Source organism: Odocoileus virginianus, unplaced genomic scaffold, assembly GCF_023699985.2.
Source record: "Odocoileus virginianus isolate 20LAN1187 ecotype Illinois unplaced genomic scaffold, Ovbor_1.2 Unplaced_Contig_22, whole genome shotgun sequence".
NCBI lineage: Eukaryota > Metazoa > Chordata > Mammalia > Artiodactyla > Cervidae > Odocoileus > Odocoileus virginianus.
In genome coordinates, this window is record NW_027224339.1 from 830,533 (window position 1) to 843,239 (window position 12,707).

General features: G+C 56.5%; 2 protein-coding genes across 11 annotated transcripts in view; one reads left to right on the forward strand and one right to left on the reverse strand.

Annotated features, from left to right (window-relative positions):
- CCDC22 (coiled-coil domain containing 22) overlaps window positions 1-2,008 on the forward strand; it is a 14,943-nt gene extending 12,935 nt beyond the window's left edge. The window contains exons 13-17 of the mRNA XM_020876694.2: window positions 306-413; window positions 673-768; window positions 988-1,047; window positions 1,128-1,202; window positions 1,632-2,008. Coding sequence (XP_020732353.1) covers window positions 306-413; window positions 673-768; window positions 988-1,047; window positions 1,128-1,202; window positions 1,632-1,745 — 453 coding nt within the window. The 3' untranslated portion in view covers window positions 1,746-2,008. The remainder of the gene's footprint in view (window positions 1-305; window positions 414-672; window positions 769-987; window positions 1,048-1,127; window positions 1,203-1,631) is intronic.
- The window catches only part of FOXP3 (forkhead box P3), a 19,214-nt gene continuing 8,423 nt past the window's right edge, over window positions 1,917-12,707 (reverse strand). For 6 of the 10 annotated variants that reach the window (XM_070464255.1, XM_070464253.1, XM_070464252.1 and 3 more), the window contains 11 exons: window positions 8,900-9,131; window positions 8,276-8,380; window positions 8,046-8,184; window positions 7,573-7,660; window positions 7,399-7,503; window positions 6,427-6,514; window positions 6,165-6,245; window positions 5,240-5,390; window positions 4,486-4,562; window positions 3,191-3,292; window positions 1,917-2,995 (listed from right to left, as the gene is read on the reverse strand). In XM_070464255.1, the coding sequence (XP_070320356.1) occupies window positions 2,846-2,995; window positions 3,191-3,292; window positions 4,486-4,562; window positions 5,240-5,390; window positions 6,165-6,245; window positions 6,427-6,514; window positions 7,399-7,503; window positions 7,573-7,660; window positions 8,046-8,184; window positions 8,276-8,380; window positions 8,900-9,109 (1,296 nt within the window). In that variant the 5' untranslated portion in view covers window positions 9,110-9,131 and the 3' untranslated portion in view covers window positions 1,917-2,845. The remainder of the gene's footprint in view (window positions 2,996-3,190; window positions 3,293-4,485; window positions 4,563-5,239; window positions 5,391-6,164; window positions 6,246-6,426; window positions 6,515-7,398; window positions 7,504-7,572; window positions 7,661-8,045; window positions 8,185-8,275; window positions 8,381-8,899; window positions 9,132-12,707) is intronic. The other 4 variants (XM_070464259.1, XM_070464257.1, XM_070464260.1 and 1 more) reach the window with 4 other exon arrangements.

A 12,707-nucleotide genomic window follows, 5' to 3' on the forward strand; every position in this document is an offset into this window, starting at 1 on the left:
ACCCATGGGGCTTCCCTGGTGGCTCAGACAGTAAAGAATCTACCTGCCAATGCAGGAGACACGGGTTTGATCCCTGATCTAGGAAGATCCCCTGGAGAAGGAGATGGCAACCCACTCCAGTATTCTTGCTTGTGAGAATCCCATGGACAGAGGAGCCTGGCGGGTTACAGTCCATGGGGTTGCAAAGAGTCAGACATGACTGAAGCAACTGATCGACCAACAACCAAAGACCTGTGTGGGGGCCTTGGGTGGCTTGGAGTGGGGGAGGTGTGGGTCCAAGGGGAGCACCTGCTGTCTCTGTGTAGGTGTCAGAGCTTGAGACCCTGCCCAGAGATGTGTCCCGGTTGGCCTATACCCAGCGCATCCTGGAGATTGTGGGCAATATCCGGAAGCAGAAGGAAGAGATCACCAAGGTACACCATTGTGGCTGTGGAAAGTGGGTCACTCAGGCAGACATGCCCCAGGGCAGGATGTGTGTTGCAGGGTGACACAGGGACCTCACACCGTATGGAAGGCAGAACTATCTGGCCAGACTTGGCACAGCGCAGCCCCTCACAGTCCATTCCAGCCACCCCTGAGCCTGTCTAGATGTGACAGCATGAATATGAATGGCCTCAGCTGGCTGGCTGCCTGCCCCAAACATGGGCTCACGAGTACCCTGGTCTCTGCCAGATCTTGTCTGACACGAAGGAGCTTCAGAAGGAAATCAACTCTCTCTCTGGGAAGCTGGACCGGACATTTGCAGTGACTGATGAACTTGTGTTCAAGGTTTGGGGCAGGCCGGGCTGGGTGTAGGGGTGGGGTGGGTGGGCCTGGACCAGGTGTGAGTCTTGTAGTTACACTGACGCTTGCACCTGGCTTTGCCCCATGGAAGATGAAGTCAGGGGAGTGGGAAGGGGTGGCCTTGTGGGGGCCTGAAGGTGGGGGTGGGGTGGGAGCAGGGCAGGAACGGCCCACTGACACCTTCAAGATCCCCTGTTTCCTCAGGACGCCAAAAAGGATGATGCTGTTCGGAAGGCCTACAAGTATCTAGCTGCCTTGCACGAGGTGAGGGGAGAAGTGTGCCTGGGGGCTGGCTGGGGAGGGGACAAATTTGGGTGTAAGCCTTCCACTCCTGCTGTCCCCAGAACTGCAGCCAGCTTATCCAGACCATCGAGGACACAGGCACGATCATGAGGGAGGTTCGAGACCTGGAGGAGCAGGTGAGGCCAGGGGGTGGGAGGGCTCAGCAAGGCAGGCCAGGGGACAGAGAGGCTGGGGGCCCAGACCTAGCCAGTGGCTGGGGTCTTAGCCCTGCCTGTTAGTAACTGGTTGTGTGACCTGGAACCACCCAGTGGCCTGCTCTGACCCCTGCCTTCCGTCCTGAGGCTCCTCATACCTGCCTCCAGGGCCATTGGCAGAGGCTTCAGCTTAAGTATGGGCTGGGTGATCCTGCCACACAGCCAAAGATGCTTCAGGTGGATGGATGACATATGCTAAGGCCCGGTGGTGGGACAGAGCAGGCTGTCATTGGGGCAGAGCAGGGGAGGAGCACAGTGGGGCCCTGAGTCACTGCAGTGGGGTGTTGGTGGCAAGCAGGAGCTGGGAACGGGGCCCTGCGTGCTGAAGGGCTGCGGTTCACATTGCCTTAGATTGAGACGGAGATGGGCAAGAAGACCCTCAGCAACTTGGAGAAGATCCGTGAGGACTACCGAGCCCTTCGCCAGGAGAACGCTGGGCTCCTGGGCCGGGTCCGTGAGGCCTGAGCAGCCCCCACCAGAGGTCTATGCCCCGGCCTCAGGCAGGGATTTGGAGTGCTGGGGGCACTGGCCCTCGCTGTGCCCTCTGATTACCATCCAGTTCTTCGTGCTGCAGCCTTGGCCCCAGACCCTCACCCACCTCACCCCAACCCTTATCTGGGGCAATCATCCAGAGTGTGGGAGCTTGGCTTCAGTTTATTGTGGAGGGCATGGGGCGGGGGTTGGGGTCTTGGATATCAAATAAATGAGGGGCTCTGTCTGCAGTCTAAGCTGAGGCATGGAGGAGGGTGCAGGGCTCAGGGTGGGGAAGGGGTAGGTGGCAGGTGAGACCCTGGATACATTTGGTGAGTCAGTGTGTGTAGCCCTGGGTGTCTGCCTGGGACTCCGGAGGCCCATCGGGGTGTTGTGCACCCACACACGTGGGTGTGCATGTGCACATAGAGACATGCTGGTGAGTTCAGAGTCTGTGTGACCAAGCATGTGTGTTGGGAGCCATGCGTTACCGTGTGTGACCTGCGTGCATGCGTCTGGGTGGCTTTCTGGAACCTGACATCCTGAAGGTCCCGAGGCTGCTTCTGTGTTGTCAGGGCCTGCCTTATGTGACACTGTACCTGTGGGCCTGGAAGCCGGCTGTGGGTGTGTGCTTTGGGGGATGTGGGTTGACTGTGTGCGGGTGTGACTGTGTGACTGCAAACTTGAGGTGGTGTGAGTGTACTGAGGCAGGCTCTTCATGTTTTCGGGGTTTATATAGAGCCCAGGGGACAGGATTGCGACTCTTATGTGTCCTTTTCCAGCTCCAAGGTCATCTGTGAGAGTGACTGAGGCAGGCTGTGTGTATGACTGGTTGTGAACTCTCAGTTTGGCTCAAGAGCCCGTCGCAGGGGGCTGGGGAGTGGGTGCAGGGCTGGGCCTGGGGTCCCTCTGAGCATCCTTGGTGCAGAGCGTGTGATCCAAGAGGGCAGTCAGCTGGGGAGTGGGGTCCCTGACTGGCAAGACAGTGCACACCTTACTTCTTGGTCCCTGCAGGCATGTCCAGGGCTGGTCACCCCTGCCCCCAGCCACTTCGATCCCCTCCCCTGTCCTCTCTTCTCTCCTTGGCTCTGAGATCAGGGGCCAGGTGTGGGGTTGGAACACCTGCTGGGCCTCTGGCTCCTCTTCTTGCGGAACTCAAACTCATCCACGGTCCACACAGCCCCCTTCTCACTCTCCACGCGTACGAAGCACTTGTGCAGGCTCAGGTTGTGGCGGATGGCATTCTGTGCAAGGAGGACCAGCCAGCCGGGCCAGGGCCAGGGGGGTGGGGGGATCAGGCAGTCATGCACTGATGCCAGCAGTGCCCACCCCAAACTGACCTCCTGTCCTTTACCAACACGCCTCCAAGCCCCCTCCCAGGCCCCCCTGTGGTGGCGTTTGAGGCTCTCCCAGCCACTGCCCCGTCCAGAGGAGCTCACCTTCCAGGTGGCCGGGTGGTTTCTGAAGAAGGCAAACATGCGTGTAAACCAGTGATAGATCTCGTTGAGTGTCCGCTGCTTCTCAGGAGCCTCCAGGATGGCCTGGAGGTTAGGGGGTGTGGGGGTGAGGGGAGCTGCTCCCCCAAATGCAGCCTGACAGGGGCACTGGCCCACCTTGGGCTGGCCTCTGACCTGGGCGGAATTGTGGGGACAGGGGAAGGGAGGGAGATGGTGAGGGGTGACGGGTCAGAGACAGGGTTAGAAGTGGGGTGAGGGTGGGGCTGGGATGGGGTTAGGTGAAGGATCAGGGCTGGGGTTGGAGTGATGTCTGATTCAGGGTCAGGGCTGGAGTGAAGTTAAATTTTTGGGGTGGAGTTGGAGCTCTCGGGATGGGGGTGGGGTGAGATTTCAGGGTTTAGGAATTTTAAGGGCCAGGGGTGGGGTACAGTTAGGTGTTTGGAAGGAGTAAAGGGCCCAGCAGAGTTAAGAGGTCAGAGACGTGACTGGTTAAGGGTCAGGCTGGGGATGAGCTGGGGTGAGTCTAGGGGCGAGGGGTGTAGCATTAGGTCAGGAGGCAGAGATGGGCCTAGTTATTTTGTGTGTCTGGATTGTATTTAGGTCTTGACTATGTGTGGTCATTTAAGAATCTGGGCTGGGATTGGGTGTAGAGTGAGGCTGAGGGTCTGGGAATTTGATCTGCTTGGATTTAGGAATGGAATTGCGTCAGGGGTCAGTGATCATGGGCTGCGGTGAGCCTCCGGGTTTGGATGGGGTGAGGCAAGTGAACGGGTGGCGTTGTGTAGGGTTAGGTACGGGCCTGGGATGAAGGTCCAGGTGGGCTCTGGTGAAGCCTCGGGGAAGGCATTAGGGAGATTAAGATGAAGGGGTTGGGATGGGGTGAGGTGAAGGGTCAGGTATTACAAGGAAGGGGTTGGGGATGGGGTCTAGCGGGGGGATGTCTTGACAAACTGGAGTACATCAGGGCTGAGGAAGGAGTTAGGGTGAACCTGAGGTGGGCACAGGGGAAGGGGCAGAGATAAGATTAGTTTGGGGGCTGTTTATGGGCCCAGGAGGCAGTTAGGCATGGGGTTGAGGTGGTCATTAGGAAAGGGGTGGATTTAGGACCGGCTCTTGGCTTGCCATGGCTTGGATAGCAGTTGAGGTGTGGGTTTGGGGTGTAGATAGGGGAATCACATCTAAGGCATGGGTTTGTTCACACAGGAGCCTCCCCTTTGGTGAGGGGAAGGTCCTCCACTCCAGCCCTCTCTTCCTTCTCAGCCTGGCACCCTGCTTACCCAGCGGATGAGGGTGGCATAGGTGAAAGGGGGCCGCATGTTGTGAAACTTGAAGTAGTCCATGTTGTGGAAGAACTCTGTCAAGAGGTGGGGAGGGATCAGGTGCCATCTGGGAACTCCTCACTCCCTCTCCTACCCTCTGCTTTCCACTGGCTGTTGAGTCTGCATGCCTGAAATCCCACCATGTATGCCGCTTTCCTGGATCACAATAACTGTTTGCTAAGCACTCTATGTAAAATGATACCATTTCCTCTTTACACTGCTCCCACCACTATAGGGCTTATTCTTCCCAAGGTTAAAAGTAGTAACTTCCACACCAAAGGGATGTAACTGGTTAAGTGGCGGAGCCAGGAGGGCACTCAAAGGCCCTGCTCCCTGTTAAACACATAGCCCAGACCATGTGGGTGGCAGGGGATTGGTGAGCTTGGCGAGTCAGCCTGATTTTTCTTGGTGGTGGGGAAACAAAGAGTCCCTGGGAATTATTAAGCTAGCTCTCTCCCTCCTGATGACCAAATGGAGTGAGTAGCTGAAGCCCAGAGTGAGTGAGTCCCAACCTCCAGGGAAGACAGGGCTAGACATCTGAGACCACAATGGGGGCTTGGAGGCCATGGAATTCCAGAGAGGAAGCTTTTGCAAGCAGTTGACATTTCTCAAAGTCTGGGTGGCAGTGGTAGAGAAGAGTGGTCCCCCACCTTGTACTAGGTAGGGAGATGAGGGGTCAGGGGCCACCGTGTAGGACGTGCACCACCCTTACCTGGGAATGTGCCGTTTCCATGGCTGCCCCAGAGGTGCCTCCGCACGGCAAACAGGCCATCGGGGGCCTCCTGGGGTCCTGGCCAGGCCGGGACGGTGGTGCCTGGAGTGCCAGTGGCTACGATACAGCAGGAGCCCTTGTCAGATGATGCCTGGGGGAAGAGGGAGGGGCTGGTGACCCAGAGGCTTAAACTTTCCACTTTAGTTTTAAATAAGTGTTTTTATTAACTAAAGCAAGGGCGTCCTCAATTCCACTCTGATGTAGAATCCGACAAAGCAGCACAAACCATATTTATTAGAGTGGCGGTGTGGACAAATGGGTGTAGAGCACCGGTGATGGGGCCACATGCTAGGGTTGAATTGGGCTCTTCTGCCACCCAACTGGGACCTTGGGAAAGCCACCTAAGCCTCCCTGGCCTCAATGTTCCTCATCTGTGAAGTGGGGATGATAGTAATACCTACCTCACACAGGCATCATGAGGAATTAAATAAGGTAACATCGCCAAAGCTCAGAAACAGTGCCTGACACCCAGGGCTGGCTTCTATATGATTGCTGCAGGTGCCCAGGGCCCGGCACTTTGTTTAATGTTCTGCAATCATCATTTTGAAATCCAAGCCCCGCGATTTCATTTTGCACCAGGCTCTGTGAGTTATATAGGTGGTTCTGCCAGCAGCACATGGTCTGTGTTCAGTGTTGGGTGATTTGCTGCTGCTTTGCAAACTCAAGATTGTGATGTCTGGGGATCTTAAGATCAGAGAGTTTGTAAGCAGAAAGCGACAGATTCCCAGGTCTGGGTATGTTTGGAGCTGGGGACAGGGGCCCAAAGATCCCAGGACCTGGGTGCAAGGATAAGTCCCCTGCCCCCTGCAGGAGCCTCTCCCACTGCCCAGCCGTCCGCGCCACCTGTGGGTCTGGGGTGGCTCACCGCAGATGGAGCCTTGGTTGGGGCCATCTTCCCGGCCAGATGGGCCTGCATAGCACCCAGCTTCTCCTTCTCCAGCACCAGCTGTGAGGACAGGCACAGAGTGAGGCCTTGACCTGCTCTTTCTCCACTTCTTTGCCTGGGCTGTGGTCTTCCCTGGGAGTGCCCTGCCCCCTTCCTTCCATCAGGCCAGGCCCCTTCCTGGGTGAGCTTGGCTCCTGGCATGGGGTGGACTGACCATTTACCACCCCCCCCCCCACATCACCTGTTGCTCCAGAGATTGCACCACCTCCCTCTGGAGCAGACACTGCGCCCTGCCCTTCTCATCCAGGAGATGGTCTGCCTGGCAGTGCCTGGGTAGGGGGAAGAGTCCACATGAGTGACCATGGTGGGCCCAGCCTTCTGGCTCAACATTCTGAGGGGAAAGGGCTCAGACTCTGGGAGGAAGGTCTCTTCAGAGTCTCAGCCTCCCTCCCCTCTGTTGACCTCAGTCTCCCTCTCAGACCTGTCATTCCTTCAACGCATGCTACTTGGCATCTACTGTATGACCAGGGTGCTGGAGATGATGATGGATGGGTAGTGAGCTGAGAGTGGGCCAGGTAAGTGAGAGTGGGAAAGGCATTCCAGATGGAGAGGACAGCCTGTGCAAAGGCCTGGTCGTGAAGACAGGATGCACTGAGTTGCCACTGATAGTTGGGTATGGTTGGAGAAGGGGGTGGGTGTGAGACAAAGAGTGAGGGAAACAGTGTGTGATTGTATGTGTGTGTGTGATGGGGCTGAGAGGAGGCAGCAACAGCCACTGTGAGGATCTGGGACTTTGGGGATCAATAAAATCAGTCTGGTATGTTGGCATGACAGGGTAGCAGGGCAAAGCAGTTAGGAGTGTGGATTTTGGAGCCTGGCTGTCGCTCAGAGGCTGGGTGATCTTGATCAAGACACTTAACTGCTCTGGCCTCAATTTCTTTGTCTGTAAAATGGAGGCAATCACCACACACCTCTATTGTGATGCCCCATTATACAGATGAGGAAACTGAGGCTCAGAGAAACTAACTTGCTCAAGATCAGAGTCCATGAGTGATGGAGTCAGGCTCTGAACCCACAGTCTCAGCTTTTGCCTCTTTCATCTTACTCCCTATCAGGATGAGGCCTGAGCTGAAACCTGCACCCCCAGACCTCCTCCCACAAACTGTCCCCCACCCCCGGACCAGAATGGGCCCAGTGGGCCCAGCTCACTCACTTGAGGAAGTCCTCTGGTTCCTTGAAGACCTTCTCACATCCGGGCCACTTGCAGACACCATTTGCCAGCAGTGAGTAGGAGCCCTGGGGCACAGTCGAAAGGGTGCTGGGGGGACAAAGAGTGTCAGGGGCAGGGGTGGCAGGGCAGGGAGCCTTCCCAGCCCTGCGCACTGACCTGTCTTTCCTAGGCATGCCGGGGCTTGGGAAGGTGCAGAGCAGTGCTGGCTCCCTGGACACCCACTCCAGGCTGGCCACGTTGATCCCTGCAGGGGGGACAGGGCACCTCTGGGTGCCAGGCTCTGAAGCTTGGCCCCAACCGGGCCTCTCGTTTTGAGCTTCCGACCCCCACCCCCTGAGTTTAGCAGGCCCAGACTCCTAGGGGGCTCTGTGGTCCCTAACCTCCGAAGCTTCTGTAGAGCAGCTCAAAGACTGTGCTGACATTTCGACTAACTTTGCGAAAGATCTGTGGTTCTGGGATTTTGACATTCTGCGTCTTTAAGATTCTGACATTTTTGAGAGGTTGGAGTTTCCAAGATGATAAGACCTGACCCCTCTGGCTCCCCGAGGGCCATGATTTGGCAGCCCACACTGCTTTAGTTCAAGGATTGCGGCCCCTGGGTTCTGTGGAGCTGTGGGGTACAGTGTTACCAGGTGGCAGGCCAGGCCGGGCCTTGAGAGAGAAGAGCCCCGTAGCAGCAGTGGGTGGCGGGAGGCTGATCATAGCTGGGCTGTCCAGTGGGCGCACCTGCAGCACAGGAGTCCGGGCATGGGTGTCCACTGTTGAGAGCTAGGGGCACATGAGGGCTGTGGTTCAGCCTGGTCCCCTCCCCAGTTCTCCCGCCTGCTCCACCCTCCCTACCCTGGTACTGAGCTGGTACCTGGTGCACGAAGTGTGGCCTGTCCTGGAGGAGCGCCTGCAAGTGGGGCGAGGGACCCAGCCGAGCTCCGGAGGGTGCCACCATGACAAGGGGTACTGTGGGCACCTGGGGGAAGGCAGGTGGGTGACATGCTATCCTTATGCTCGTTCTACATGTCTAATCCCTATACTCCTCAGTGCAACCCTGCCTACTAGGTACTATGACCATCCCCATTTTCCGTGTGTGGAAACTGAGGCTCAGGGAGACTGGGTGACTGTTTCAAGGTCAAGTCAGCTAGTAAGTTTTGGAGCTGCCTTCCATCCTGTCACCTCACCTCCGTGGGCCCCCAGCCCTTTGTCACATGGGGGTGGAGATACACACGGCTATGCCTGTGGGACGATGATGGGGTCTCCTCTCTTGAGATATGGGTTGGGAGGTCGGTGAGAGCCTCGAATCTCTGAGACCTGCTATGTGGGGACTTTCTTGGCCCTGTGACATCTGCATAAGTCACAGACTTGCCTGGGACCCAGAAAACCACTTCCTGTGCCCCGGCTGGGCCCCCCCGCCCAGTGCCACAGTAAAGGTCGGCACCTGTAGGCCCAGGTGCCCCACCCTGCCTGCCCCATCCTGGACCCTAGGCCTTACCTGCAGCTGCGATGGTGGCATGGGGTTCAAGGAGGAAGAGGAGGTGTGGGCCCCGCTTCGGAGATCCCGGCCTTGGAAAGTTGTCCCAGGGCTCTTGGTGCCCAGCTGGTCTGAGGCCTTGGGTGCAGCCCTCCAGCTGGGCGAGGCTCCTGGGGATGGGCTGAGCACCAAGGAAGGGGCCAAGGGCTTGGCTGGCCTGGGGTTGGGCATTGGGTCCTTGTCCAAGGGCAGGCTGCAGGGACACAAGAAGAAGGAGTTACATGTGTGCTGGGCTGTGCATGTACGAAATACTCAACTGTTTGAATCATGTGGACACCCCCTCTGGTAAGAGCAGGCATTGGCCAGGGACTGTCCCAAAGGGACCCCAGCTCTGGTCACATGTGTGCGCATGTGCATGCACATACTTGCTGTCAGGGACACAGGTGTGCCTACTGTTTCCAAGCACACCCCCCGTGCAGACATACATAGACCGAGTACACAGCCTGCCTGCACACACTGGCACAACCCTGCTGGGGAATTCAGGTTGGTTTTTGGGGCTTCAGTCAGGGTAGATCTCAGCACTTGAGTGGTGGACTTCAAGCCTCCACCCTCCCATCCTCCTGGAACTGGGTACAAGCCACACAACCTTTGCTGACCCTGCTAGGACTGGGTTCTGATTTTCTCCTGGGAGCATTGTTACCCCAGTGACTCGGGCATATCTGGGAGTAAAAGGGGGGCATGGACTCAAAAGATCCCTCTGGCTGCTGTAAAAGGTGGATGCTCTAGGGAGGTAAGGGCAGAAGTAGGGGGAATAGTGAGGAGGCTACTACAATAGTCCAGGCAAGCAACAGTCCAGATCAGGCTGATGGCAGTGGAGATGGCGAGAGGTGGGTGGATTCTGAGTTATGTTTTGAAGGTGGAGTCAGGAGAACTGGATGGCAGCTTGGATGTGGGAGGTGAGAGAGGGAGGGTCATGGTGACTTATGGGTGTTAGCTGGGTAGCTGGAAGGACAGAACTGACATGACCTGAGATCGGGGAGACATGGGGGAGCAGGGTCGGGGGTCCTGATCCAGGTGTGGAGGGACATGGAAAGTCTGGCATTAGATGTGCAGGTGGCAAGGCGGGGTAGGAGCTGAGTGAAGAAGTCTGGAGCTTAGATGGGCATCTCTGAGATCATCTCCACGCTCCCACCTTGCACAGAGCTGGCAGGGCAGGTACCAGAGAGGAGGAAATACAGATTCTCTTGAGCCAGGGGCTGGTATGAGCTCCTTGACTTGGCTCCCACCAGAGTTTACCGGAATCTCTGCTTTGCAGGCCTGCCTCCCAGCCATTTCTCATGCTATTCGACCTACCCGGAATGCTTTCTCCTCTTCCTGTACACAAGCCCTGTCCAGAAAGTCCCCCTAAATGGCTCCAGAACCTTACACACTCTGACGGGCAGGGCCTTGGTTTCTCAGATTCATGTAATCCCAGTCTGAGAGGAAGCCAGAACTGAAGGGACTGCCAAGTCCAACTTCCATTCTATGGAAGTGGCTAACCAGGTACAGTGTCCCACAGCCCCATGGTGAATTGAGAACTCTACTTCTTTCTCCAGAAAGTATGTGCGTGTGTGTGTGTGTGTGTGTGTGTGTGTGTGTGTTCATGTCCCAATCTCACCCCACAGCACTGGGATGGGCACAGAGCTGCTGAGAGCAGACCTGGGGAGTAAAAGGGAGGGTTCTGAGGGGGCAGTAGCTCTTTTTCCTTTGCTGTCAGCTCACAGGGGGTGTCAGAACTATGGTGCTGAAGGAAGTAGGGGCAAGAATCCAGGTATTTAAACCCCTAGTCTTTCAGGGGCTTAGGACATTACTGCCTGAGAATTAAAAGCCTGGGTCTATGGAGGCGCAGAACAAGGGCCAGAGAGTGTCGAAGACCCTGAAGACATGAGTGAATGAATGAGTGGATGAAGGCAGGCAGAGATCACGGTGAGGCTTGAACAAGCCAAGGGACATCAGGCTGCCAGCAAACCATCCAAAGCTATGAAAGACGCATGAACAGATTCTCATACCCTTACAAGGAACCACCCCTGCCGACACCTTGATCTCGGACTTCGGCCTCCAGAACTGTGCGACAAACCATTTCTATTGTGTAAGCCACCTAGTTTGTGGTAGTTTTTCACAGAAGACCTGAGCAAACCAATACCAATTTTGGTGGATGCATGAATGTTTCCCAACGCTCTGGCCTGGTCCACAAGGCTAGCTTGTGGTCGGTTCTCCAGTTGTCTGGACCCTTGGCCAGAGCATATAAGAAGCCACTTCCCCAGATACATCTGGAACCACCTGAGTCAGGGCAGCATAGATACATTCTCAGAAAGGGGCCGTGGATATGGTCTGTCTGGTGGTGGGGCACCTGGAGGACCAGACTGGGCAGCTGGCTTCCTGCACTGTCTGTTGGGGCGTCCCTTTCTGACTATTTCTCAGAAGCCACATGGAGGATGTTTCTGGGACACAGATTGTATTTTCGTATCGGGGTCTGCATCTGAGCCCTGCTGTCACAGCCCCCGACTTCCCCAGATATTTCTGCCATTGACGTCATGGCGGCCGGATGCACTGGGCTTCATCAGTACCAAGGAGGAAAAGAAGGGGGCAGGTACCCCACCCCACGGGTTTCATTCCGAGAATTGGCCATCCCGTCCTGCAGCTGGTTTGGCCCAGGTGGGGTGATGTGGGTGCTGGCGGATGTGGTGAGTGACGTCCATCTGGCCACCATGACGAGCCCTGGGCCCTGAAGACCTGGCCCTTCTTGGGCAATGGAGAGGCCCAAGGTTTAACGCTTGGGGAGCGCCATGCAGACCCCACAGAGACTGGGGCCCTCGGAGTCTTCAAATGGTACTATGCCAGAAACTTAGACTCATAGAACATTATTTCTTAGATTTAAAGGATCCCAGAATCTCAAACCCACAGACTCTGTGGGGTCCATGGGCTCAACTTCTCAGTATGTGAAGGCCAATGTCCCTGGTGCCCAAATTCACTGGAACTTCCTGAAGTTCACAGTGCCTCCTGCCTACCAGGCCTGGAATTGCAGCAAGCCTTCCTTCAGCCTCCCTCCTAAGTTCTGGGAAAGCAGGAAGGTCAGAATCATCCTCTGCTTCCCCCAGCCTGAAACCAGGCTCTGACAGTACGCAGCTGTAACTCTCCTCAGGCTCATATGTAAATTGAGACAATAATAGTACCCATCTTCCAAAGTTAATGAGTACTAAATGCTTAATGAAATGTCAGTGATCAGTAGATGGACCCGGGAAGGGTCTGTCTTCCTGTCCATTCTGGGACAAAGCTCCCAGACTCAGCCACTTTGCCAGAGATGGGGAGGGAAGGAAGGGGATGTTGAGGCCAGCACACCTTTGGCTAGGACCTCATGATTGGAGCAGGAAAGGCCCTGGTCTTTGCCAGTAGAGAGTGTACCATCAGGCTCTCTGGAGGGGCCCCGGGAGAGAGTCCCAGGGACCAGTGCCAACTCTGGGGACATGGCTGAGCCCTGTCCACAGTCAGACTCACAAACAGACCGACTGATGTCCCTCTAGTATCACCACCCTCTGGCCATGAGGCTTCCTGACTCATGGGGCCCTGGGACCCCACCCAGCCTAGCTCTTGTGAGGCTGGCCCCACACTGTGACCCTGAGGGTCCAACTCATGAGAGGGCTGAAGGTAGAATGGCAGCAGATGGGAGGCAGCCCAGGGTCCCCCTGTGCCTGTGATGGGTGCTGACGAGTAGTCTGAGGCCCACGGTTGGGCAGAGAGAGCGAGCCAGGGCCCCTCTGAGAGTCTCGGGATCTGAGCTCGGGTCTCAGCT